This window comes from Gavia stellata, chromosome 28, assembly GCF_030936135.1.
Source record: "Gavia stellata isolate bGavSte3 chromosome 28, bGavSte3.hap2, whole genome shotgun sequence".
NCBI lineage: Eukaryota > Metazoa > Chordata > Aves > Gaviiformes > Gaviidae > Gavia > Gavia stellata.
In genome coordinates this window covers 7,745,696-7,773,338 of record NC_082621.1, presented here as the reverse complement: position 1 = coordinate 7,773,338, position 27,643 = coordinate 7,745,696, and the positions used below count along the sequence as shown (strand labels likewise).

The following is a 27,643-nucleotide window of genomic DNA, read 5'->3' as shown; positions in this document are numbered from 1 at the left end:
TTGTGCAAAAAGCTATTGCAAAGCTCTCTGATGCGACAGGCTCAAAGACAGTGGCTGCTACCCGGAACATGGGGAAATCTGTTCCTGGAACTGTGTTTCAGGTGAAGTTGCTCATCCGAGTGGGAGTTTTTGTGCATGTGCACTACCTCAGAGACTCCCCTGATGGCTTACATTGTCTGCATTAAATGAAATAGTGTCTATGTTCTTGTTCCCATCAGTAACTTGACCCAGGCTACAACAAGTATGTCTAACAGGGCACCACGGTCAACACTCAAGGACTTCTGACGAAGGACACACAGGAAAGCTGCACACTCACTGGGTTGGACGGACAGCCTGGTCCCTGAGCCAAAGGTCAGCTTGCCATAGCTGGTGCCATAATCTCACAGCATTTCCTTCCGTAACAGAAAGCCCAGCAAGCCACTTCAGAAGCAGCACCTCTCCCCAAGCCTTTGCCCAGCCCTGCCAAGGCTTGGAGGGGCAGCAGAAGGGTGATTCTGCTTCCCACTGCAACACAAACCCCACTGGGATGCAGTGGCATAGGAAAGACTCCCCATGGGGCACCTGGGACGTTTGGGAGCAGGCGTGTGGCCCCTTTGTCCATCCGAGCCAAACTGAGAGCAAGGAGGGTCGTTTTGGACCAACGTGGCACAATCACCGTTGGACCTATGGGTACAAACCCCATTTGTGAGGACTGCTGCTTCTGCCCTGGGCTGAAGCCTGTCCTAGAGGAAAACAGGCGGCATGTAACCCCGCAGCTGAAGAGCCACAGTCCCAAGAAGAGAGATGCTGGAAAGCCCGCTGCCCACTGGGCCGGGAACAAGCCTGGTCCGATCAGATAAAGGTAAGTGATCAGGGAGTTGGAAAGGGAGGATTGGTGTAAAAAAGCACAAGAAATACCCCCAGCGGGGCAGCAGTTGTACTCACTGGGCTTCACAACCAGGCGTGTCCCTGTCCCCAGTGTCAGTTTGTAGTTCCCTGTGTTCACACAGTCCTTCACACCCTAGCAAAAACCAGCAGCTCTCATGCCAGTCACTCTACAAACATTCTCCAGGAGATCAGCTCCTTCACATCAACACCAGGCATTTGAAGCCAGGAATAACTGTAGCCTTGGCAAGGAGGGATATGGAAATCAACAAGGAACACCTGGGTTTGCACCATGTGAAAGTCTGGCAGGTGTCCAATGGAGTAGCTGGTCACTTCCTGACGCTTGCTCCCTGGTCACCAAAACAACCTGAGCTGTTGCCAGCACCGTGGAAGTCCTGTTTGTGACCCCTGAACCACTGCAGTAATGTAACATGAGTTTAACCGCTACCAGCAGTATGTCTTGGGAATCCAATCTACAGGAGAGATGACAAATGGGATTCTGGTGCAAACACAAGCATTATTAATTCCTCCTTTCTTCAGCAGCGCAAAGGACAAGCACCCAGGGCTGTGCTAGGCAGAGCCATCAGCAACCCACCCCAATTGTCACAGGGATGGATGGCCATGGTGCAAAATGTCCACTCCTGAGCAAGAGGCTTCAGGACCCCGGTCTGCTTATGTGAAAGGTAGAGAGCAGGAGGTGGCAGGAGTAAGCGGAAGGCGTAAATTCACGGCCTTGTTGAATCAAGGTCTCTGCTGCTATGAGAGAAAGCAGAGCAAAAAGCCCCACAGATTGCACCAGTCTCCCTCCACTTCAGTTGCAATAGCTCATGACCACAAAACTGCTCCAACAAGTGGAGCAGGAAAAGGATTTAAAACTTACTGGGATTTATCCTTAGCCGCGTTCCACCTCCAAAGACGACTTGGTTGCCATAATTAGTCACACAGTGTTTGCTTTCACAACAAAAACCCTGCAAGTCACGTCTGCCCTGCACTAGCTTATTCCTTCCCCAGCTGTGCGTTGCTGGCTGGGCACTTCTTTTACAACAGTCGCAGCTGGTCATCCCTTTCAGCTCTGACAGAGATGACCCCTGAGTGCATCCTTGTCCCATGTAGAGAAAAGAAGGCGGATTATGATCACAACTCCTCTCTCGCCCTAAAAAAATTGGCCCTAAAAGCAGAGGTCTTCCCCTGGACCCTCCTGCACACAGCTTCAAAATGTCTTTCTTGGTTCTGGCTGCTATATCTCACACACACATGCGCGCGCACACAGACACAAACATCATCCCTGTGCAGACCAGTTTCCAAGACAGCTCAGCTGGCTTTTTTTCCAAGTTAGGGATGCAACTTTCCTATCCTTACTCCTTCAGGCTGGGTTTCTGCCTACCAGGTTTCGCCATCAGTTGTGTCCCGCTCTCAAAGGCAACTTCCCAGGTGGATGCTGAAATCACACGGTGACATATCCACTAATAAAAAACCACACTCAACTTTTACTCCAGAAAACAGTACAAGATTTCCCATAGAGATGAAGGGGAAAACAGTTGTTTTCCCCTTGTCACACGTCTCTGTCTCCAAATAGGGATTTCTTTCTAATCACATTTCTCTGACCTCCTTGCTTGGCTTTTATGAGGGTCCATCTGGCTGTGTGCTCACCCACTTTAGGTTCCACTTTTCACTGTACACCCCTTATCCAGGCTGAAAGCAGTCAGGAGTACCATATCTGTAGCACTTTTCCCTAAATAGCAGAAATCCTCTTGGAAACACTTTTAAGCATGAAAGCACCTTGAAATAGCACCTATGTTCTCTTTCCCCTACGAAAGGTGACCCGGATAAAACACATACATCTACAGGGCGCTCCAGGGGACACTCAAGTATTTTTGACAAAGGACAGACAGGAAAGCTGCACACTCACTGGGTTGGATGGACAGTCTCGTCCCTGAGCCAAAGGTCAGCTTGTCGAAGCCAGAGCCATAATCTCACAGCATTTCCTTCCATAACAAAAAGCCCAGCAAGCCACTTCAGAAGCAGCACCTCTGCCCAAGCCTTTGCCCAGCCCTGCCAAGGCTTGGAGGGGCAGCAGAAGGGTGACAATGCTTCCCACTGTAGCACAAACCCTGCTGTGATCCAGTTCAGTAGGACAGCCTCCCCACGGGGCAGCTGGGACATTTGGGAGCAGGCAATAAAACAAAGTCCCTTAAAACAAAGTCTATCGCTACAGATGGTCACACATGAATGATCAAACACCCAGCCAAACTGCTGCTCTGAACCACCCCAAGAAAGGACTCACAGAAAACAGAAAGCACAGGAGCAGCGTTGGACTTACATGGCCTAACAGTGAGTCTCATTCCGGAGCCGAACATAGGTTTATACGCAGCAGCTCCCGTGGTCACACAGCATTTCCTCTCTCAACAAAAACCTTCCCCACCACTTGGCAAAGTTGGGCACCCACATCCCAACTAGACAGTGCTGATTGCCGTTGAGAGTCAGCTACATCCTGAAGTGAAGACCCCCTGATCTCTCTGCGGGATAAAGAGTACTCTTGGACCTGTGGATACAAACCCCGTTTGTGAGGCTTGCTGCTTCTGCCGTGAGCAAAGCCTGTCCTGGAGGAGAGCAGGTGGCAAGTAACCCCACAGCTGGAGAGCCACAAGAGCAGGAAGAGAGATGCTGGAAAGCCCGCTGGGTTGTGTGTATCTTTGCCACGTGTGGAAGGAGACTACAAGACGGTGGCGGCACTTACTGGGCAAAACATGAAGTCGTGTCCCTTTGCCAAGTGTGAGCTTGTTGTAGCTCTCACAGTGGTTTTCAGGTCAACAAAAACACATGCTCATCCACATCCTTAGAGAGAAAGGCAACCTGTGCTCGCATGGCCATGGCACAAAATGTCTGTCCCTGAGCAAATGGGTTCAGGACCCCACACTGCCTATCTGAAAGGAACGAAGTGTAGATTACTGACAGAGTTGAATAATTGAGGGCATACCTCAGTAGACTTTTCTTGAACTCATACAATATATCACTAGTCCGATTGTTTTGTATCTTTCTTTTTTTATACAATATTGTGCAGAAAATAGTTTAAAACTTACTTGGTTTTACCCTTAGCTGCACTCCGCTTCCAAAGGTGAATTTGTTTCCATAGCTATTCACACAGTATTTGTCTTCAAAACAAAAACGCTTTTTTCTCCTCCAGTAGCTTATTAGTTCCTGCTTGTCATTTCTTTTAACTTAGTCTACCCAAGTAAATTCCTTGGCAACTTTAACTTGGATTTCCTTTAAAGATTTTCCTAGTTGATGGTCTCTCTCAGTTCTGACAGAGATGACCACTGACTGCAAGTTTGTCCTTCATTCATGCAAAGAAATGCTACAAGGATTAACAGCAAAATTCCTCTTTCAGCATTAGATCAACATTAAAAGCAGAGATATCCCCCTGGGCCTTCCTGCACATCCTGCAAATCTTCAGAATACCTCTCCTGATTCCCCTCCCTTTCCAAGGCAGCCCAGCTTTTTTTGTCAAGGAGTGAAAACCTGGATGGAAACCTGTCTGCAGCCGGAAGCAGGATCAGAAGAGCAAAAGGTAAGAGTTTTCCCAGCAGAGAACTGCAGCTTCTGAGAATTAATGAGGACAAGGTTCTGGGCAATGGAAATAAAAGGACAGTGAGTGTCCCTGCTCTCTCCAAATGTAGAAAGCTATAACTGAGTGATTTGCTTATTCTTTTTGGAGAAAAAGTATCATCCAGCATCCAGTCCATTGGGATGGATGCTCTCTCTCTGTCCTCTTGCGAGGACTATTGACATCAATAGAGGCTGCCCAGAAAATTGTTATTATATTCATTGCTCCAGAACCTGCATTAAACTCATTTTGAACAGTCGCAAATGTTATAGCTTTCAATGATGCATACAGCAGAGTCCAGTCCTGCAAATATGTATTTAGCATTATAAAGATTTTTTTTTACCTTGATGCAAGGTCAGCCTTGACCTTCGATTGCCCATAGAAGGAAAGAACAATGGCATTTTAATGGCAGTTTCACAGAGAGGGGAATTAGGCTTTCCTATCATTACTCCTTCAGGGTCCCTACTTACCTGGTTTCACCATCAGTTTTGTCCCACTTCCAAAGGTGACTTTCCAGTTGGATGCTGAATTCACACAGTGACACATACACTAACAAAAACCACACCCAACTTTTGGTCCAGACAAGCATATGCATTTTTCAAAAGAAATCAGGGGGAAAACAGATGTCACCCTTGTCACATACCTTTAACTCCAAATTAGGCTGTCTTTCTAGTTGCATGCCTCTGATCTTTCCATAGAAATGCAGACAGAAACAATTCTGAAATGCGTGAAGCAGAAAATCAAGCCCATTACCCTGTTAGCATAACGCAGATGAAGCTCCTTGGACAGTTTTTAAGTACAACAAATTTTGCCACAGTCAGGAGGACAGGTGGATCTTGGCCTTGCATTTATAATGCGAAACAACTATTTGTTTTAAGATATACCTGATTTCACAATTAGTTTTGTGCCTCGCCCAAAGGGGAGTTTCCAGGAAGACTTAGCTGTCCCAGAGTAATAAGCCTCTACACAAAAATTGTAAAGGAGAGAAGCCTCAGCCTTTAAAAGCCAGAACACACTGTTAGATATATCAAAGTGGGATGAAATCTCCACCATTTTTTTAAACAACTAACACAGCTGTTTCTAAAACTTCTCACGGTCTAAAGAAGGAGTTTAGACACATCAGCTAGCTAGTAAATCTCAGAAGCTAAGCAAGGCACCAGACCCATAAGAGAAAGAGGCCAAGAAAAAATAAACAGAAGGAAACCCCCAGAGAAAACCAATTTAAGGTCCCAATTTTTCTAATTTATTCAGTTGGCAATGAACCCAGTAAGGGATCCAAACCTAAGCCCCAGAAGCCAGTTTCACCTAATCTTTTGCGCAAAGAAAGGTTATTCATGAACACTAATCTCAAATATATTCCCCTGGAGGGTTCATCCTGACTAACATGGTGCTTGCACAACACAAAGGTCATTCACTGGTTTTAGCAGAACAATAGCAATTCCTGACCTGTTCCACTCACATCAGCACGACAGAGACAGAGAAGTTAAAAGCGAATTGTTTAGAAGGTGCTCTTCTTCCCCATGCCCTCTTCCCTTTGTATTTTAAAGAAGCTCTTCCCTCTGTATTTTGAAGAGGCTCTTCCCTCCCTATTTTAAGGAAGATCTGACAAAAGACCTAAAGTACTCTGTCTTTCCTAACCATATTGGTGAAGAGACACCTACTGGGCTTTATCAGCAGCCTGGTTCCCCTTCCGAAGATGAGTCTGGCTGCATTTCCTGAATACACACTGTCAAAAGCTCCCGTACAAAAAACCCCATGCTCTTCTGCACATTTCAGGTTCCATTGCAGGAGACTCCAGTCATCGAAATAAAACTATACGTGCAAAATCCTGTTAGATATCCCCAAAAAAACGAAGGCTGGGTTGTCTCCTCTCTATCTCTCAGCAGGTTTCATGTCAATACTTTTTACAGGTCAAGAACGATGAAGTGCTCTGAACATAGGATGCTTTGGCATAGCCAGGAATAAACTAGGACCCTCTCGAAAGAAATCATACAGTTAACATTTATTTTCAAAGTTGTGCCTTGGTAAAGAGGGAGAAACATTACCAGAAGCACTTCACTTCCCAGTCCTGAACGGTTTTGCAGGGGAAGAGGTAACTGAGCAGTCAGAATACCTGGCTAGGACACCTGGTCCAGTATTTCACAGGAGCAGAACTCTGTTAATGCATATTAAATCACTTCTTTTTTTATAGGGCAGAGAATTCCCAATTCTCTGAAGAGCCATCTTCTTCTCCTCTCTCTGTTTCTTGCTCATGTAATTCCACACATGGGTAGCCCTTGAGGTACTCTTCAAAAGAGATAAATGTGAAAAGCACAAAGAAAAGCCATTCTTTTATACTGTCTGCACAATGGCTCTTCCTACCAAGGAATACCATGAAGTTCAATCGGCCTGAGAAATGACACAATTCTGTAGTTTGGGGAACGGTTTGTCACAGCTCTCTGGCACTCCATGCTGATTTATGCTGTTTTCATTTTGCTGGGAATCTAGTCATTGCTTCCTTTGTGTCAGTAGAAACTTTCCACTGAAATTACGGTAAGAAGGACTCCTCTCATAATAGCTGTTCTCCATACGCTATTACTATCAGACCTTACAAAGAACCCCAGACTTTTTCTTGCTGCTGTCTTTACACTAAATGTTCCTGCCACACTATCATTTCAGCCCTAGAAGGAGTGGATATGGAAGGAGATTCCCTTCCCAGGATCATTATATAGTACCAATTCCAAGCATCAGGTCCTCCAATACTTCTCAAGATACTTTTGTTCAGATCATGCACTTACTTGGTTTAACGCTGAGCCTTGTTCCTTTGCCAAATTGCAACTTGTTATAAGTGGTTCCTGAATTCACACATCATTTAATTCCTTTGCAAAAAACTTTCCTGCTCTGCAGTTGTACACAGAACAGGGAAACGCCTGATCTGTCATGATTTCTGGACGGGAATGAACCAAGAAGATCCCATCCTAGACTTACTCAACCCGGTGAAGAAAATCTAGGCATATATTTGAAATCTCATCAAAACGTTTCCATTCTGTAAGCTACCTGCACAGGAAAATGCTTGCACCCTAACTACAAGCCTTCATTCTTTGTTCCTCACTAAGAGTTCAGATCGTATATGCAGACTAAAATATAAGGGAGAGAGAGAAAGAGAACTTGCCCTGGCAGTCAAATAATTAACCGTACTCCTAATGCATTTCTGTGATGGATATGCACATTTCAGCCATTCATTGCATATACTGTGTGGTCCCACAGATATTTAAGTGGACGGCTTGTTTCTGTAAACTTTTTAGAAATGCAACAATGAAGATGTCATGAATGCAACCTCACCTAGTCCTCCTCTCCGCCCCTCATCAGGGCATAAATCACTCATGGCGTTTTTGAATAAGATCTGGAGCAAGTCTGGTCTGTAGCTGAATTAACCTACACATTGTCGTGCCCAATTACTAAGAAAACCTTGGGTTTCCTCCTATCATTTTCTACATACCGCTTTTCATTACCAGCATCCTCGCCCTCTCCACCGCCCAGTATTTCCAGTATTTTCTGCCCTTTGGAAAAGAGAAATGCTTGTCACAGAATTCAGCAGAAGCACAGTTTCTCACCTATGAATCTAAGGCAAAATCTGACAGAAATACCATTCTGATCACAAATCAAGAATGAGGACTTACTAAGATTATTTAGCCTGACCCCTGTACAACACAGGCAGAAAAACCAAGTGTAAGATTCCTGCAATGTTCGAGATTGTCACAACAGAAGAAGAATGACAATCTACAGATTGGCATTATGGACAAATAACTTGAGCTGGGTACATTTCCAAGATAGCTTTGGAAAAGTTCAGATATTTCTTGCTTTAATTCAGAGCAAGTGAAACTGGCCCTTCAACCTGTATTTTCATGTCCTTCAGTAAAGTTGATCACCTTACCCTACTGAATCTAGGCTCCCTGGCCTTTGACCAGCTTCCAGAAGAATACCTTAGGAATTTTTATTTCTTATGTGAAAACATACACTCGTTAGAATAAACTGCTTAATACCACTGAGTATTTGTCTTATGATTTACACTCAGCTTTCAATTTCTCTCCCCCCGACTTTTTCTTTATCTTCAAAGCCAGATAGGTCCCCACATCTTGAGGAGTATGAAGAGAAACAGGTAAAAAAGCTGAGTGTTGCTAACTAAACGACACTTACTTGGTGTCACTACTAACCGTGTCCCCTGTCCAAATATCTGATTTCTTCCTCCTACAGTTGCACTGCCTGAGAGTCTTCTACAAAAATCCACTCTGAAGTTTGAATGTAAGAATTCCTTGCCTAAAAGCATCCTGGTGAGTCCCAGGACCTGACTATAAAGAAAAAGTTGTGCCTTTCATAGTACAAAATGGAAAAAAAAAAACCCAGTCATCTATAGATGCATATTTTATGGGAGATGCTGCCTGGACTGTTTTTCTTCCTTTTCTCTTCAGATATTTTCTTTAAACTAAAACTGCAAACAGGAAATTTCTTCCCTGTTAACAAAAGATTGTTCTGATTTCTTTCTACTAAGTGAAAAGAAAGTTCATTTTACTTTACTGATTTCTGTTTCTCAGGTATATCTGCCTCTCAACAGCAGCACAAATGACCATTTTATCACGGGTATTCAACAGACAATAAAGTCCATCAACCTAGTACAACAAGATCACAGTTTAAGTAGCTCGACTATCTCACCCTAAAAGGGAGGCCCATTAAACTTCCAATTACTTCTTAATTGCTTAGCTTGCACGGACACCGTAGCAGTTTTGAACTAGCACTGCTGAAGTCTCTAAATAGGTAGGAAATCAGTAGCTATTTGTCTCATAGCCCCTGAAAAAGTCTATGCACTTTATGTGATATTAGCTTGGAAATGAAAACCTGGCGCTGAAGGGCTCAAATGCAAACTCCTTTATAAAAGTACCTTACTGAAATTGCAACGGCAGAACAGAATTTAACAGAGACTCGAAGTTAGCCTGTCTGATTTATACTGCTGCACACTTGTAGGATGAATCTGAATGCATCTGGTGAGTGTGCATATGCTCTGGGAGAAGATATCTATGACCAAAGCACAAGAACTTTCCACATCCAGCTCTGCTGAGGACACAGGAGTCGCACTGAATGGGCACTCACTGGATCTGGGATGTGCTGAAACACTGTGGTCCGAGATCACTATTTTTACTGGAAAACTTACTTGGAAGCACAAACAGGTGAGTTCCTGCACCAAAAGTGAACTTGCCACAGCCATCAATCACACTGTGACAAGGCGCTTTAGGTAAACCATTACAGGAAGAATTTAACAGATTCCTAATCACTGCTGAATGGCAGTGTTAAATATTGCCTTTCCAAAATCTTTAGGAGCCAGTAGGAAGCAAAATGTCTTGCTGTGCTGATGACACTATCCACAGAAATTTACTTTTGGTGGTTAAAATTTTGCTAAACCAAATGCTATCACAAATGGCATCAATTAATACTTTACTGTCCACATCAGAGTATATTTTGGGTCTGTAAAAGCAAACAAGTTTTACATTTCACTATTTTTTCCACTTAAGATATTTCAGATAAAGCATGGATAGAAAAAGAGGACAGTATTTAGCATTGCAAGATTCCTCTGCAACCACTATTGTGCCAACATACTAATTTTAAAAGAACAAAAAAGATTTGTCTGAATCATTCCACAGCACCGCCCTTGTAACACAGTACCTTTGGGAAGGCCATGGGTTTGGCGTAAGAAAAATCAATATGGAAAGGTTTTTCAGTCTTACGGATACTCACCAGAACAGAGACAAGATTTCCTAAACCTTCAAACAAATTAAACGCTTAAAAAAAAAAAGCACATGGAAGTGTAATTAGTAAAATTGTGTTGATATGAGAAGCTGAACCTTGGAAACGGGATCTAGGTTGTTAGTGTTTATATATGAAATTCTTCACTTCTCACTTACTTAGTATTACAACAATTCTTGTTCCTTGTCCAAATGTTAATTTCCCAAATGTTCCTGTACCCGCATAGCCAGCGAGTGCTTTACAAAAAACACCCAGAGAAATATGTTTGCCTTCTTAACTTCTCCTCTCCTGGAAGAGAAGTTAACTAAATGTAATTGGGAGTATTAAATGATGGTATCCGTAGTTTCTTACTGAATGAGACTCATGGCTTAACTAAAGACATTACCCTCAATTTGTTACATATAATTGTATGTGTCCCTTTCTTTTCTTTCCACTTTAAATTGGAAACTGATTTGTTTCACCAAGGAGTAATTATCAGTCCATCTTATCTATATATCTACTTTCAACCATAAAAACATTTACAAGACAATTCTTCACTAGGAAAAAATACCTCGTTTCACCATCAGTTTATTTCCATTCCTGAAGGTGAATTACCAGATGGAGGGAGAACTCAGAACAATGGTGTATGCAGTCACAAAAGCTTTAATGAATTTCGTGTCTACTGGTACCTCATTTGCTGGCAAACATGATCAGCTCTCGCTTAAAACCCAGAGTTAGTTGCTCCCTGTCAACATGGCCAAAACATGCTGCAGCAAATTGCTTCTACTTCTGCTTAAGGGTTGTGTCATAACCAATCACACAGGCAGGAATAGTCTCATCCAAAGTATTGAGCTACTATAGGTGAGATGAAACCTGCTTTTCGTCTGACTCTTCTAAGTCCTCTGGAAATAAATGAAAGTAGGTACTTCTAGAAAACACCAAGTTCTTACCTGCTCCTATTGAAGATCTGGTTGTCTGCCTTGGGACAAAAATCCGTGCATACCGATATTTTCTGAACACTAAAAAAGCTGATTGCCTAAACACTAAGAGAAATAATTGTTGGAAGCTAAAGACACTCAGAAATATCTTTCATTAATAGATTTCAGTGATCGGGGCCCCAGGCAAGGACATTCATAAATTCTTAACAACCTTTGATACTCCAGTGCTTTTAAAACCTAAGTTATATGTAAATTAAAGGCAAATTTCTTGGACTATTGGAATGTAAGTACTCACATGTCATTCCCCATTTCCACTCTGGAAACTCAGAATAGAACAATGACCCAAATCATCAGTTAAACTCTACTGGGAACTAGTATTGGACATCTGTGGCCCACATCTGTATGCATGCAGTCCTCAGAAACACAGGCACTTGCTTTCTAAAGCCTTTCACATTTCTTTTAGGCTTTACTTTTAGGCGCATTTGTCTTCCAGATTTAAGGTCTTGATTGCCACCTCCAAAGTTACACCACAGCAGAGCTTAACAAAATCCTGCCCCTGGAAAGTGTTGATCCATGACAGACTTTCTCCCTGCTTACTAAACGGTCTTTCAATTCCTAACTGTGAAACTAGTTAAAAACTTCATTTGAAGTGTCTTTTATTTTTCAGCCTTCACATGGTGCAAAGAAACTGAAACTCTGGACTACGTGTTCAAGAAAATTAGATGTCTTGAGACGGACCAGAAACATATCCTACACATGTGAGTTATCTAAACTTAGTACAGATGTCCTAGTGTCCCTCTACAATCAGTAGAAAACCAGAGGCATTTTTCAAGCACAGTTCTCATTTTGAAGATATTCACTCTAAAAAACCACCTCAAAAAACAGCGATGAAGGTAGAAGCAAAATCACCTTGGGCTAGCAGATTTGACCTTGAATGCTTTGTATTAAAGGAAGTAAACCTGGACTCACAAGTGTGACAATTTCAAGATGAACATTCGCTTATTCTTTATCTGAAGGGTGACACATCCACTAACTGTGGAAACACAGATAGTTGGAAAGTTTCTCATTAGGGGAAGAAATTACCTTTAAATCCCTAAATGCCAAAGCTCAGCACAGCATCAAGCAGCTCAGGTTTTGAGATGTTTATTTATTTCTGGCACTTACTTGGATGAACAGACAGCCTTGTCCCCTTTCCAAAAGTCAGCTTTTCGTAGGCACCTGTGGAGTTTCACTGTGACAAACAGCTTTACTAAAAATGCTGGCAGTAGCTTTTGACTCAAAGGAGTTTTTTAACTTTGATGTGTATACATAGATCTCCCAGGGTGTTTCTTCTCAAGCTTCCTAGATCAAAACCCTAGTAAAAAATCTCATGACAATTCGCTACTGTGAATCCCACTGCTGTGGGATCCTATCTCACCAGCCCAGCTCATGTCTGTCACAGAGGAGATCGTAGTTGCATCCTTCTATGATAACAGCAACTGTAGAAGTCAGAATAATTAACTGTAACTATGAAGATAGATAAGAAAAAGCAAAACAGGAGTGGAAATTTTCTACAGCACTTCCTCCATCCACCTCAGTTAGTGCTTATCCTATCCCAGTTTACACCAGCCTGCAACACTGAGGCACCTCACATCAAAACTACCTAAACTCCTCATCCAATAGGGAGGGCCTAAACACAACAATGACATTTCTTCACTTTGGGGTTTTTTTTTCAAACGTACCCCATCCCCTGAACAGCACCAAAATGATGACCAAGCCTTCAGGATTGCTTCTTCTCTAAGATGTGAATTTGCCTCTGTTCTCACATTCCCGTTTTTTGGGGAAAAAAACCCAACAACACAAGCACTTCCATAATCTTCCTTTATAACAAAAATTATGGACAGACACTCTACAGAGCAACTCGGTCCCACTTTCTGCCTCTATTTTCATTCCAATAGATACACAAAGATTCCTAGAAACTGGCATTGCAGCCTCAAAATTCAGTATTATCTCTTTCTTGTCTGCACACAACTAGCTACACATCAGTAAGCCTGAAAACTTGCATGCAAACATAATGGTGGAATATACTCAGATAATTCTGTGTTCCAACATGTGGGTTTTTTCTTCTTTTTCTTCCATTATGCTCACTTGGACTCAGAAGAGTCCTGTCGCAAGGCTAAGTGCATTGCCAATTCCAGCATTCCCACTGCCATGGAAGTGATTACCCGCTGTAGTTACCTTTTTTTCCCGTTTTTTGTGGTTGAAAATTAACCACTCTAGTGCCACGTTCAGTGTTGTTCCAGTCCCAGACATTAATTTCTTTTTCCTTCACTGTCTTTCAGCCCATTACAAAAAAATTGTTTGTTTTTCCTTTTAGTCCTCCTCTTTGCACCCTCCTCTTGCCAACCGTAAAATGTGTCATGTCCATACAAAAATGACATATCCTATTTGTCACGCTAATCTTTCCAATCAATATTACAATGCAATTTCTTTTTAACGTTTTTGAACCCAGAGCTGCAGCACCCGAGCAAAGCCTTTCCAATGGGAAGTCTGTTTCAACTTACAGGCTGAGGTTAAAAAATTCAGGCTACATTACCATCTCTTTCAGAAAGGAGACAAGATCACATGCAGCCACACAATCACAGAGCGGGTGAGGTTGGAAGAGACCTCTGGGGGTCATCTGGTCCAACCCCCCTGCTCAAGCAAGGCCACCTAGAGCCGGTTGCCCAGGAATATGTCCAGACCGCTTTTTAATATCTCCAGCAAGGGAGACTGCACAACCTCTCTGGGCAACCTGTGCCAGTGCTCGACCACCCTCACACTGATAAAGTGTTTCATGATGTTCAGATGGAGCCTCCTGTGTTTCAATTTGTGCCCATTGCTTCTCATCCTGTCACTGGGCATCACTTTGCTTGCATTTTGTGGTTTCTAATGGCATCCTCCAAATGGCTCAAAGGCTAGTATTATAGTGCAGAGAGATTTCTAAAACTACCTAGTTTGAGATATTGCATACATTTATGCAAATAACCATTTCTGCTTTCAGACCTACTTGCACTGACTTTCAGACATATCCCCTTCTGAAAGACTCGCTTTGAGTTGGCTACACCAGCACTACGCAGTAGCTGAGAACTTCACATTAAGTTACTGGGACCGTGTCCCATCACAAAACTATTGAGTGCTCTTTTCAGCTAGCATAAATGACAAGCCTTATTTGGCTTCACTAGAGTCATTCTTCTTGGCTGGGTACACTTCTCTAACTGTAGTTTCTCAAGATTAAGCTCTCAATCTGATTCTGCTTAACTCATGAATAATTAATTTAGGCAGGTAGACTCATTGCGTGATGGAGCACTGAGGGCAAATTTCTGTTCTTTGACCTTGCTCAGAGTTAAGTGCAAAGCTTTCAAGCAGCTAGGATTGTAAATTGCAGGTGAAGGCCATTTCCTAGCACTCGGTGATCTTTCTTACTCATTATGATTTTCTACTGAAAAATATAGGGAATAACCTCTTTGTGTTGCTAAAGAAAAGCTAACATAAACCCTCTCAACACGTCCCCTGTGAGCTCTTTTTATTTGCTCACAAAAGTCAGCCACTTCTCTTACAACATTAGTGTAGCATTTGCTTTATTGAGGTTTGAGTACTTAGAGTCTCATTTCTTTCTAAGTAATATTTGCATCATTAACGCCCAAGACATTTTACAAACAGTGCTGTCAAAAACAGTGGCCTAGAATTTATGACTCTCAGCAACAAATAAAAATCATGTTTTTAAGTTACAGTTTTCAGGGATTTTGCAGGAACTAATTTTATAAGTTATCCAAGAAGCAAAGAAAAACATCAGATATAATAAATAAGAACAAAAAACCCTGAAGTACACAAGAACTCCAGTAGTGTTTCTAGACTACAATATATAGATGTCTGTATAGTTGTCTTCAAGTTTCAGTTTAAGATGAGTGTGCCAGCAAAGATGGATTTACATAATAGAGCCTATAGAGTTATGCGTATTTCTCATATTTGAGAAGAAATAACCTATCTTTTAGGCAAAAAAATAAAAACAGGGAAAAAAAGTCAGAAATTCTTACACTGAGTAGGATTTAGTGTCAGATACGCTCCCTTGACAAAAATTAAGTCGGTATTTGCCACAAGTATTTTCACTACTATAGAACACTTTGCAAAGACTCATTTGAGTTTTAAAAAAGCAAAAACCTCAGAGCAGACTCAAGCATCTAATTATTTTTTAATCTCATGCATGACTTCTAGTTTTTTCAAATTGCTGATGCACGGGAAAGAAGCATTGTAGGATTTTAATCCAAATTTTTCCCTTCTCAAATATAACCTCAAATCCTTCCCCAGAGGATAAACCATCCTGCACTGTGTTTCTGTCTATAAACAGGCAGTAGCTTTCAAACCCTTTGCAATGTAAGACTGGACTGGCAATCACAATCCGTTTGTCCACTCAGAAAGCAGGCCTGAATTTACAGAATGACATCAAACTGAGAGCACGTGATTTAGGAGCAAGGATCTCAGCTGATACTGGCCTTGAAAGATAATACACGCAGCTGGCTAATTTAATTTAATTTTAATTTAAGTTCATTTAAATGCACAGGGAATAATATGATCTATTTTGTGCATGTCCATCTATTTACAGTGGTTTTTTTCCAGTCTTTCTTACCTGGCTGCACTTTCTGTTCTGAATGTCACCTCTGGGAAGCTGCTTCATCACTGTATTAGACAATAGCTTTGAAAGAACTTACTGTAAGCAGGATTTTACTGATTATCTTCCTTTCACTTCACCAAACTGGCTGCTATAGTTGGCAGGGAAGTGCTTTGTGCTCCTGTCAATTTTTCCATGTTTGGGAATTTTAAAAGGCAGCAAGGCCCTTGGAAATACCATCCTCATATTTCTCTAGCTAAAAATGAGCAGCTTACCTGAATGCACTGATAGACATATTCCACGCATGAATATGAACTTCTCAGTGATCATGTCCACAGCAGCTCACCCCTTTACAAAAACATGACTTCCATCCTCTCTTGAAATTTAAGGTATTTTCATTGCACATTATGAATTTTAACTATTCCTTGTCACATAGAAGTATTGGTAATGTTTATTTTAAAGCAAATTGACAATTATATGCAGGGATTAAATATTCAAAGCCATGAAAAAGCCATTAAAATGAACAGCATCTCAAAAAACAGCCATACCTTTGTCTGCTGAGAAAAGGTAACTGACACAATTACGAAGAAAGAAATAATTCTGCAGTGAGTCTTCTAAAATAACTGAATATGTGCAGATTTTCTTTAGAGCAAAAAGAACATTTATTCTAAAACTTTTACTTTTTTCATGAATGCTATCTTTTTTTCTGTGTCACACTTCATGGAGAAGAAAAACGTTTCAAATGGATATTCAGGATCAGCTGAAAAAAAATCTGGGCACCTCTTCCAGAATAACTTAGCCAATCAATTCCACTCCCGTCAAGCAGTCTCGAGCACGTTTGCTTGCAGCCAATGAAAGAACAAAAAGATTAGAACCAGTAGCTGATCAGATTTTTTCTTGGGTAGCAAACACAGCAGGGATTATGTTTTTACTCAGAGTTATAGTGGCTGAATTGAAGTGTGTACGTGGTTCCTGTGCAGCAGTAAGTTCCCTTCCAACTCCTAGCATCACAGTGTAACACCACTTGACAAAAAACCCCCTTCTTACCATGTCCAGATCAATTTTTATCTGTAAGTCAGCCATAGCACAATTTGCATTTGGAATTTTTCTTGGAGTGCCTTTCCCAGGTTCCAGAAGTACTGTACAATATAGTAAGGAAGGAGGGAAGGAAGTAAAGAAGGGAGAAAGGGAGGGAGGGAGGCAGGAATTACTATTGTTCAAATTAAAATTTAGTGGTGGGAAACCTTTGTGCCTGCCCATGAAAATATTATTTATATACAAAATTGTTAGCTTTCCAAGCTGCTCTGCATGTGCTGTCCCTACTAAAGTCCAAGATTTTCAACTAAAAGCTGGCTGAGACGTGGGGAGAAAAAACTGCCCAATTCATTATAGGATGAAAAGCAGTGGATCAAATCACTCAACAGTTTTAAACAGCTCACCCAGAGTTCCAAATACACAAAGTTGTTCAAGAAACAAAACCTCTCCCTCTGATGCTACATAGATGGAACAGAATTAAAAGCAAGAACAGACCAATTCTGCCTTTCTGTTTAAGTCATTCCATCCTCCTCCAAGTCCCTGCAGCATTTGGGTGTGTAAGAAGCTTTAAGGAATTTAATTTCTCTCTCCTATTTCACACATAGGGGACACCAAAGGATAAGTCATTTTGCCAGAGTCCTATAGCAAGTGACCATCTCTAAGGCCAGTCCCTTGACAACGGGTGTCCCCTTGATTGATGGTACCACTAAATGTGACTATGTCTGTTCAAGAGCACACCCCTCAGTATAGTCATTATTGTGACTGCAGTATACCTAATGAAGAGAAGGATTCCAATGTATGGCACCCTGAATTCCCAGTTCCATGAAATTAAAGAAGGATTATATACACAGGTTTGTGGCATGCAAAATTCCCGGCCAACAGCAGACTTACCTGTTTCCAGAAACAGCCAGGTCCATAGGCAGAACTTGATGGAACTGACATGGCTTGGTCTTTCCACAGTGAGAAACCCCTCTGCAGAGAACCTCACAGATCAAAGGAGCAGAGAGCCTCACTGGAAGAACACAGCTCCTGAGTGCATCTCATCTGTAGCCTTCCTAGATGCAACAACTTGCCCCACCATTTTTTTACCACAGGGCACCAGACACTTCGGCACATGGATTCACCCATCTTCTGATCAGCCTCTTCACCGCCTGAAGCCAGAAAGTTTGTACTGCATTCCTTGTTGTTGACTTCCTCCTTGATTAGCAAGACATCCATACCTTTGGAAGACCCTAGCCAGCTTAAGACATAACAGCTTTTCAGGGCACAAACACATCCCTTAATCCCAGCAAGACATCTTTCCTCCAGCTTTGGACATTCTGACCAGGGGGTTTCTTGAATAACTTACAGTTTAAAGCTCCCTTGGAAATACCAATGAATTTCAAAAGCAGTGCTGCAAGTGTTTCCTCTTTTCCACTCCATTTCTTCTGTTCCAAATCAACTTACAACTCTACAACTGTTTTAGCTTGTGTCTTCCAATAAAGCTTCTTGGAATCTCAGTTCAGCTATTCATCTTCTTTCACCCGTGCCTTTCTGGCACTGGACTTTCTAAAGCCTCTCTATCACATAGCAAGGGTTTTCATCTGCACCTGCTGGCAAGGCAAGAATGCAAACAAAAAGCAAAGAAGTTTAATTTGTGGCATGTGCAGAGACAACACTTATTATGGGATTTGGGTGTTTGGTTTATTTTTTCCATTTGACCTATTTACTGGATTTCATCAAATCGAAAATGTTGAGAGAACAATAAACGCTTTGACCAGCAGGTTGCAGGAGAGATCAAGGAAAGAAATTCAGTTTACATCAATGTATCTAATTTTGTCAGGACCTTTTTAGTATTTTGGGGAAACAGAACAGAGAGGTCAGATTATGCCCAGCAGAATGCAGAAATATCTTTATTAGACTGTATTTTTAATGCTGTATAAGACAACACAAGGACTCAGCTGTACAAAAAGATATTTAATATTTGCCATTCTCATGCCGTTTGGTATTGTTTAAAGTAATAACAAGAAAACAATGAGTTTATCTTCTTAAAAATATCTGTAAAAGGTTATATGACCAGAAAGTGCAATAAACCTGGGGGTGTTGATCGACAGCCGGCTGAATATGAGCCAGCAGTGTGCCCAGGTGGCCAAGAAGGCCAACGGCATCCTGGCCTGTATCAGAAACAGTCTGGCCAGCAGGAGTAGGGAAGTGATTGTGCCTCTGTACTGGGCGCTGGTGAGGCCGCACCTCGAATGCTGTGTTCAGTTTTGGGCCCCTCACTACAAGAAGGACATTGAGGTGCTGGAGTGTGTCCAGAGAAGGGCAACGAAGCTGGTAAGGGGTCTGGAGCACAAGTCTGGTGAGGAGCGGCTGAGGGAACTGGGGTTGTTCAGCCTGGAGAAGAGAAGGCTGAGGGGAGACCTTATTGCTCTCTACCTGAAAGGGGGTTGCAGAGAGGTGGGTGTTGGTCTCTTCTCCCAAGTGACGAGTGATAGGACAAGAGGAAACATCCTCAAGTTGCACCAGGGGAGGTTTAGGCTGGATATTAGGAAAAATTTCTTTACTGAGAGAGTGGTGAAACACTGGAATAAGCTGCCCAGGGAAGCGGTGGAGTCACCCTCCCTGGAGGTGTTCAAGGAACGTGTGGATGAGGCATTGTGGGACATGGTTTAAAGGGCATGGTGGTGTTAGTTGATGGTTGGACTTGATGATCTTACAGGTCTTTTCCAACCTTAGTGATTCTGTGATTCTGTGATCCTGTAAATCCTGGTTTACCATCTCAATTATAAAGTTTAAATTGAAAAGAATATGCTGATGGAATCTGATTTAAAAAAAACTAGAATTTTTTCACCTCATATCACACATTTTTATTATTTTTACCAAGCTAAAACTCCAAGAAATTTTGGGTTTTGCTTTGAGTATGCTTTTAAGTATACGTATGCTCTTCATTCCAAATGCAACCCTTGCACAAGAGGATACAAGCGCATGCAATAGTAATCACAGACATAGCTCTTACACCCAGCTGGGTTTTAGGGTAGTAAGAAATAAGCATCACTAGCTGCATTACATCCAGACCCATTTTAAGAGCAACGTACAGTAAACTTCCACAGTGTCCTTTGGCGAGAAAGTACTAAATAAACCCCAAGTCAGATTGATGTGCTCTGCACATAAGCAGCTTAAAGTCTTGAGGGTGAGGAAGTATTCTAGCCCTAGAAGACAGTGGGGCATCACATGAAAAAAAGTAAGAAACAAGGTTTTCTGCAAGGGTAAGACTGGGGCTTTGATACGTGCATGTTCATGGGGCTGAGTTGGAAAGGCGTTCAGAGAGGTGTTCCTTTTTTTTTTTTTTTTTTTACAGGTGGTTGGAGTAAGTATTTGTTTGTGTTGTAACAGTTTGCCAGAGGATACAAAATCCTGTGCAAAGGTTGAGGCTGGTCTAAGCACTTTTCTCTGGCAGTCTACCTACAGAGATGTTGATACTGTCCCCAAACTTCTCCCTTTCTGTGACATTCTTATTGGCTCTGAGAAAGGCAAGGCACGAAAGGAATGAGACTGGGAGTCCTGCCTTGTGCTGCCAGAGCCTTTCTGGCTATGAAGCTTTACGTCCTTTGTGTCTTGTGGGAGGCTGGGCACTGAAACCTTAGAGATATTTAATCTTGCTTGAGGCGTTCCCACACATTTCTGCAGAAGCAAGCAATGTATAAGCTGGAAGCACAAACACTCTTCTCCCCATATATAAATAAAAATATGAAAGAAAACGCAATATAATCTCCCTGCTATTCAGTTTTCCTTGTTCTTCATGATGCTTTTCCATTTAACCTTTTGGAAAGATGTTTATTCACTTCGGGTGCTTTTAATGTTCTCTGCCACAGGAGGGAGCTATCACCACTTCGACTTGCTCAGCAAGAAGAGCCACACAGGTGTTAGACAGCATACTCTATCTGTGAGGCCCACCAAGGGGAAATAAGATTAAGCTTGATTTGCTGGAGGTGAACATTTGCCTGAAAGTACTTAAAATGTTTTATTTAAGTTCACGTTGTGGGTGGCATGTGTCCTTTTATAATGAGAAGACACAGTACGTACTGTGACCTGCTGGCAGCAAAAGGGCTGAGGCTGAGAAGCTGTTTGCAGGTGGAATCTTTTGACAGTCAAGTCTCAAAGCTCCTGGTTGCTACAGCAGTTTCACCCTCTGTAAAACCAGAAGAGTTTGCAAAAATGCATGGCATGCAACACCTTACTTTGATCAGAGTGATGAGTGAAGCTCTTGTATCTGAATGATTGTAGGTATCGCTAGACAGTAGAAATGCAGACGTTGCACCTTTTGAGTCATATGGGGCTCTGTGAACTTCTCTGCATTCCCATCCTGCTATAGCATGCAATTAAAGATAACTAGCTTCTTGGAAGCAGTTGCAACTTGGAGGAGAAGCTATCAAAATGACAAGCAGCAGATCCCCAATAGAAAGGTGAAGATGTAAATTTTGCATACAGTGAGCTGTAAACTTTTGCCAGGGAATGCCCATGAGGCTCAGTCGCAGTCAGAAAAGAATTGCAGACTTAAACTGGGAGAAAACATTGTTAGCAATAGGGATTTAATGCTTCATACAGTTCAAAAAGACCTGAAGCCTCCCTGACCCAGGATGTGAGCTGTGGACTACCAATGGGTAAAAAGACAGCTAAGTATACCATATGTATCTTGCTAAGTCAAAATAAGAAAACAATGCAAAAAAGATTTAAAATAGATTAGAGCAGAACAGCCATAAAATTGTACCAAGCAGAAACAAAATTTGTAAATTTCCTGATGCTGACAAAATTGAACAGTACTTGAAGTACTACTGAGAAAGGAATGTAAAACAGCTCCTCTTATCTAAAACATGATATTCTCTTTAAGCAGCATGCAGCTGAAGAGATTTTCAGGAGTTTGCAGTAGTTTAGATTTTCACTTGAAAACTATGCATCATCATCATCATCATCATTTTAATGAACTCTTCCACAGAAAAGTAAAGTAGCTTTCTGAACAGCTAGGCTATAGAAGTTATTCTACAGTTAAAATAAATCTAACAGGGAAGTGACCATGATGATGTCTAGACAAAAATGAAAGTCCTTGAAATGTAATAAAAAAATACAATGCAAGCCTATACAACCATTTGAAACCTGCAACAAAATGACTTAAATATACAGAAAGCTGTCATATGACATAATTTGATTAAGTATTGTAAATATTGCCATTTTGTGTAAATGAAAGTGCTGATGGTGAAATTGGTTCCTTAAACTCTTTATTCAAAATGGGATTGTATTGCAGCAGGTGTAGTAAGACTTAGAAATACTCAGGAAAACTAAAGCAATAAAACTCTGTATTAGTAAAAGAAGCCATATTTTCTTCCACATACTTTGTAGGGAAGGGTGCACTATATGCTCTCCCCCCGAACCACCCCTGACTTACTTGTTGGAATCCTTTAAAGAGCAGAGCTGAATTATTCAACATGTTGGGGCAAGTATTCTCAAAAGTTTGCGATTACTGATTCTGATGCTGGACTCCCTGAGGATGCCAAGGATCTTGAACTTAAATCTACCAAGGGCTTTAGCTGCCCCATTACACCAGACCTCGAGGGCATTTTAGGCTCTTCACTCCTTTTCACATCTTATGGATGAACATCTAGGATCAACAAGGTACACCGAAGGAAGTGTCCTCTTCCAAGATGCCAAACTAGATACAGACACTGTATGCCTTCTGTGTCACTCTAGACATCTGCGGCAGTCCTGCAGCACCAGCTGCAATGCTAAAAGGGCACAGTCCCCCAAAGAAGCTGTCACTCATCTGTTGTATCTTCTCTTTGCATCTGGTTTGGACTCCTGGGGACTTTCTATGCTGAAATTTCAGCTGTTTTCTTAAAATGCCATCCTGCCTCTTGGTATTTGAAACTAGGAGGCAGAGGGAGAAGTGCAGGCAACCAGCTTGCTTTGGATGAGAATAATAAGCACATGAACATCAGACTTTTCCCTGCCTTTTGCTAGAGAAAAAAAGCTGCAACTTGTTCTGCAGGTGGCAGGCAAGAGGTTTCAAAAAGCAATGTAACAGGGAAGGGAAGAAAAAAAATCCCTTGCTGACACATAGCAGAGGAGGAGGGAAGACACCTTTGAGTAATCATGCTGAGCAAATTGTGCAGAATTTCACTCGTGAAGGACTTGCCTTGTTGATTCTCATTGCTTGGGTGATAATTAGTACTCTTGAACTTATCTAGAAAGCCATGCACTTTGTCATTTTCACTGCAATAAATGTCTATAGCTTCTAGCAGACTTCAATTATAGCTTTAGGGATTATGGGCATGCTGTTGACTGGTATGTACCAGATAAACATCATCTTTTATGATTTGAGTTTGTTAGATCTGCATTAAAAGGGGAAAGGGTGTGAATCAGAAACTGCAAACAAACAAACAAACCAACCTACAACACAACAGCAATTGCACAGAAGAGGTGAGGAGATACTCACAATGAACAACTGCAAGGCATTGAGAGTCCTAGTCTGACACATGCATGACCTTTACCTACAAAGAGAAAAATTTCCTAGCCCCCTGAGGCAGGTACATTTATTGTGTGACTTAGCCTGCCCCAGACCTGCTTGACAGATCCATAGAACCTGAGGTGAGAGTGGAGAGGAATGCATCATTGCGAAGAGCCATGAGTATTAACGTCAAGGAAAGAGAGAAGTCCACAGGCCCTGCAGCTCGGATATACGCACTTGCATATGAAGGGAGATGTTCACATCAGCTGTTTCCAGGCTCTGACACTGAGTGGAGAGAGAATACTGTTTGGAGGGACTTAAGAGCAAGCTTCTGCTTCAGGTGAGTGGATCTCTGGAGGTGGTTCTTCTTCTGAAAACAACAACAGGGTTGGGAGCCGTTTCTTAACCCTAGGCCAGACTTAGGCTTGAAGAATACTCCCTTAGACAAAAACTGTGTAGTCAGATGGGCGGGAGGGAAAGGTCAAACCACAGTCATTACTAGTGATTTCAGAACCATTTTCTGTGCTGTAAAAATGTGCATTTATACCTTTGAATAACTACTAGCCTTAAACTGGACAGATCTTATTTTCCCATATGCAGATCCATGAGAAAACGAAGTTGATGGATACCAGAGGCATATGGTGTAATACGGTGTCCTTGGTGTAGCAGTAGCAGTACTGCTTTTTGTCATCATGTCAAGAGACCTTGAAGCCTCAATATTTTTCTATGCTTCAAAGGTACCCCACCTATTTGTCTACCTAATAAGACATTGCTCACCTGACATTGTCTTCAAGAAATTTCAGACTGTGTTCAGGCTCTGTAAGCTTGAATTGCCACATTAGCTGAGTTTCTGCTGACTGTCGGCAACATCTCCCCCAGGCTTGCTCAGAATGGACTTCACTCATGAGCAGTGGGCTGCAACTCCCTACAGTCTACCTCACACCAGCAATATTGAAACTGTTTGAGGTTCAGTTCTCCTCTCTCTCTCATTATGAGAGATGGCAAAGAAAAGCATTCAAGCCCCTGTGCTAAGTGTTACTGCTATCACCGTCTTCTCAAGTCCCATACTGCATTTGTCTTTTGTTGAGTTTCTTATGACTTACTTATCTTCCTGTGCTTTATTTGACTGTGTTAGTGCTCCTGACCACTCTGCCTACAGCTATAGAGAAAGATAAGCTGCTTTTTTCCTCACTGAATTGCACTGTTAATGTGTAATTTATGTCTCCTACCAAAATAATTATACTCCTAATCTGGGCTTTCTTTGAAATTTCCAGGCAAACGTTTTGTGTAGGACAAAGATATCACAGAAATATAGAATGATTGAGGTTGGAAGGGACCTCTGGAGGTCATCTGGTCTCCCCTGCTCAAGCAGGACTATCTAGAGCTGTTTGCTGAGGACCATGTCCAAATGGCTTTGAATACCTCCAGGGGCAGTGACTCCACTCCTAGAGATATTCAAAGGCCATCTGAACACAATCAAATATGGCCACGATTAAATCTGTAGGAGAATATAGATAGTACTGTTAAAATGTTTTGTACTAAAGAGTTCTGCTTATCATCATCCTCAATTATTCTGGTATCACTGGATCTCTCACAGGACAATGTGGTTTTTCCTATATAGGGATAATTCTAAATCCCAAGGTGCTGATGTTAACAGTGGATATTTTACTGTGGAGCACAGTTTCTCTACAAAAACTTTCCCTTAGCTCATATCAGCTGGGAAAGCTGCAGACTCTGCCCTCTTCTGTGGAATTAATCACACCAAGACAATCTTACTATTGGGCTGTTTAAAAGCTCCCTGTTACGGATTTTCTTCTGCAAACAATGATATTCTCCTGTTTTCTTAAGCTGCATGTTCTGCATTGGCTCAAAATTACAGACTTGCAACTGTAAAGTGAAAAGCCACTGCTAGTGGGAGGCAATCTGGAAGTCACAATGGCAGAAAATAGGACAGAGGGGCTACAGGCTCTTTCCTAACTCGAACTAAAATAATTAGACCTAGACAGCTCCTGATAGGGGAAATGGTTCAAACACAATTCAGCACAATCTGTCTAGAAGTTTAAGAGCTGGAAAGGGGATGTGTGTCTGCACATGTGTCTGTTTCTTCCAGCTGGATCTTGTGATCTAACATGGTATTGTCTTTCCCATTAACCTCCCTTCTCTAGACATTGGCTGCCTAGGTGCCAAAGTTCCTCACTAGGTACAGATAGCTCTCTCCTCCCCAAGGGGGTATTTATGCAGTTCGTTCCCTCTTCCTCTCTTATCCCCAGTTAGTCTAAGCCAGCACAGGCTGCTTTTTGCCACAGAAAGCTAATCCTTTCCTCCCCAAAGAAGGCCAGACACAGCCAACAAAATAGTTTTCTCCAGATAAAGTGAGAAAAATAGACTGCACCTAGTTTGGCTACAGTAAGAGGATGCCTGGGCTGTCTTCAGTATCCGTCCTTTGCATCATGTCTCAGAAACATTATTTTGGCCAGCTGTGACACAGCCCTCTTATTTCACATACTCTGGCCTGAGATAAAGTCTTAGAGGAGCCACAGGTCTGGTGACCAGGCTAGTCCACTCCAAGGGGTCTAATTCTGCTCACTGTGGGTGAGTGATAGACTGTGGTAAGAGACTGATGGATGGATATTCCCTCCTTCTCATGATCCACAGAGCTGAAGACTTTGAACCATCTTCTCAAAGACAGCAGTTTCTCTTTTTTTTGACTGAGACCTAGATAACAGAGACTTGGGTGACTGACATTTTGGGGGGTTAGTGAGGGCATAGATGTTGCCACAACGACCAGTTTCCCAGTGGTGCACAGGGAGGTCTGAAAAACCTGACCATGGAGGTATCACTCAGGTCATGAATCTCTTTGTGATGGAAATGAGGGCTCTGGTGTCCTACACCTATGTGGATGGGTGTTTGAAACAGTAGAGATTGATGTCTTTATGTGGCTGATAAATTTCTGTACGCGTCAATGCTATATCCCTCAGGAGTCACACATTTGTAGATCCCTCTTCTTCTTGTGCAGTGTTGCAGGATTTTAATCCTGCCAAAGCTCTCAGGCACAACCAAGGATTGCTCAGGAAAACGGCGTTCCTTGATCTGCATGGAAACACAGAAATGGTACTCCCAGTCTCAGTCTTGCCTGAGAGATTGGGAAAAGGCGTGGAGTGCAAGACAAAAAGGTTGAGGGCATCATCAGAAAATCAGGATAAAAATACTAGTGAACAGCTCCCCCTGATTTACATTATGGCCGTAGAATGCACTAAAAAAGCATTTTACTGTTTTTGGATTTGCCATGCAAATTTCACTTATCTTCCGCATAGGGTGAGGGTCTTCCTCTAGGTGTCTGCAGGGTCTGAGGGACTAACCTGACAAAGCTTTGTTAAACAGACCTTACTATGCACTCTGTGGAGGCTGTCTTGAAGCCAGCAGTAACTCATCAGTATGTGAAAAACCTTATTTACCCTTCAGGATGTGGTTAACTTGTTTTTCAAAGCAAGGGGGAGTTAATCTTGCATGGTGTAACTTAGTCATAAATGTTGACCACAGCATCCTGCTTCTTGCTTGTGAGAGAAAGATGAGTTGGGGAATAAGTGCGTTGGGGTCTTTTTGACTAATAACCAAGTTGTTATGGAAACTATCACTCCATCAAACCACCGTACATTATTTCCTGTTGGCCTCGTCCTAGTATCAATGAGTGGAAAAAACCAGCATGTTTTCTTCTCTTCTGGTATGTGTGTTTTCCTTCCTCATGTTCATATCAAGCTGTCTCTTAATGGATTTCTCCTTAGACACGTGTCTCTTTTTTGTGTGATCCAAAATATCTTGCTGAGGTCTCTTCAAAGTGCTCTGAAAGATCAGACCTCATTTGAATCTTCTAAGTCTAGAATTCATGGCCCTACTGAAGCTTTTTAATGTGCCAAAGAGAGTCTCCACTTCCCTGTACAAAGTCTAGACAAGACAAATTCAGCCAACAGGAAATCTAGGTTATCAAAGCTGTATTTCTAATCTCACTGGTCATTAGGACACTTGGATTTCAGCAATCTCCATCCCAAATTCAGAAGAAAGAGCGCAGAACAAACCACAGCATTTTGGCTTAGTAAAACTTTATTTCGGTCACTATTACAGTAACCTGAAATGCAGGTGCCATCCATACACTTTGCAGAAGAAATACAAGTTCAATAAAGCAAATGCAAATAAAAATGTTTTTATGGTAGAACATTATCTGGCTGAAGTGAATCACTTCAGATCCAACACAGGTCTTCTCATCTACACTAGAAAATGATAGTTATTAAAGCTATCTAAAAAACATTAAAGCTATAAAGAGCATCTACTGTGCCTGAATTCTC

General features: G+C 42.0%; 1 protein-coding gene across 1 annotated transcript in view; it reads right to left on the bottom strand.

Moving 5' to 3' along the window:
* Positions 1-27,643, bottom strand: part of LOC104259541 (T cell receptor alpha chain MC.7.G5-like) — a gene marked incomplete at its 5' end in the record, with an annotated part of 298,870 nt that overhangs the window by 34,860 nt on the left and 236,367 nt on the right. The window contains one exon of the mRNA XM_059830223.1: positions 4,939-4,992. Coding sequence (XP_059686206.1) covers positions 4,939-4,992 — 54 coding nt within the window. The remainder of the gene's footprint in view (positions 1-4,938; positions 4,993-27,643) is intronic.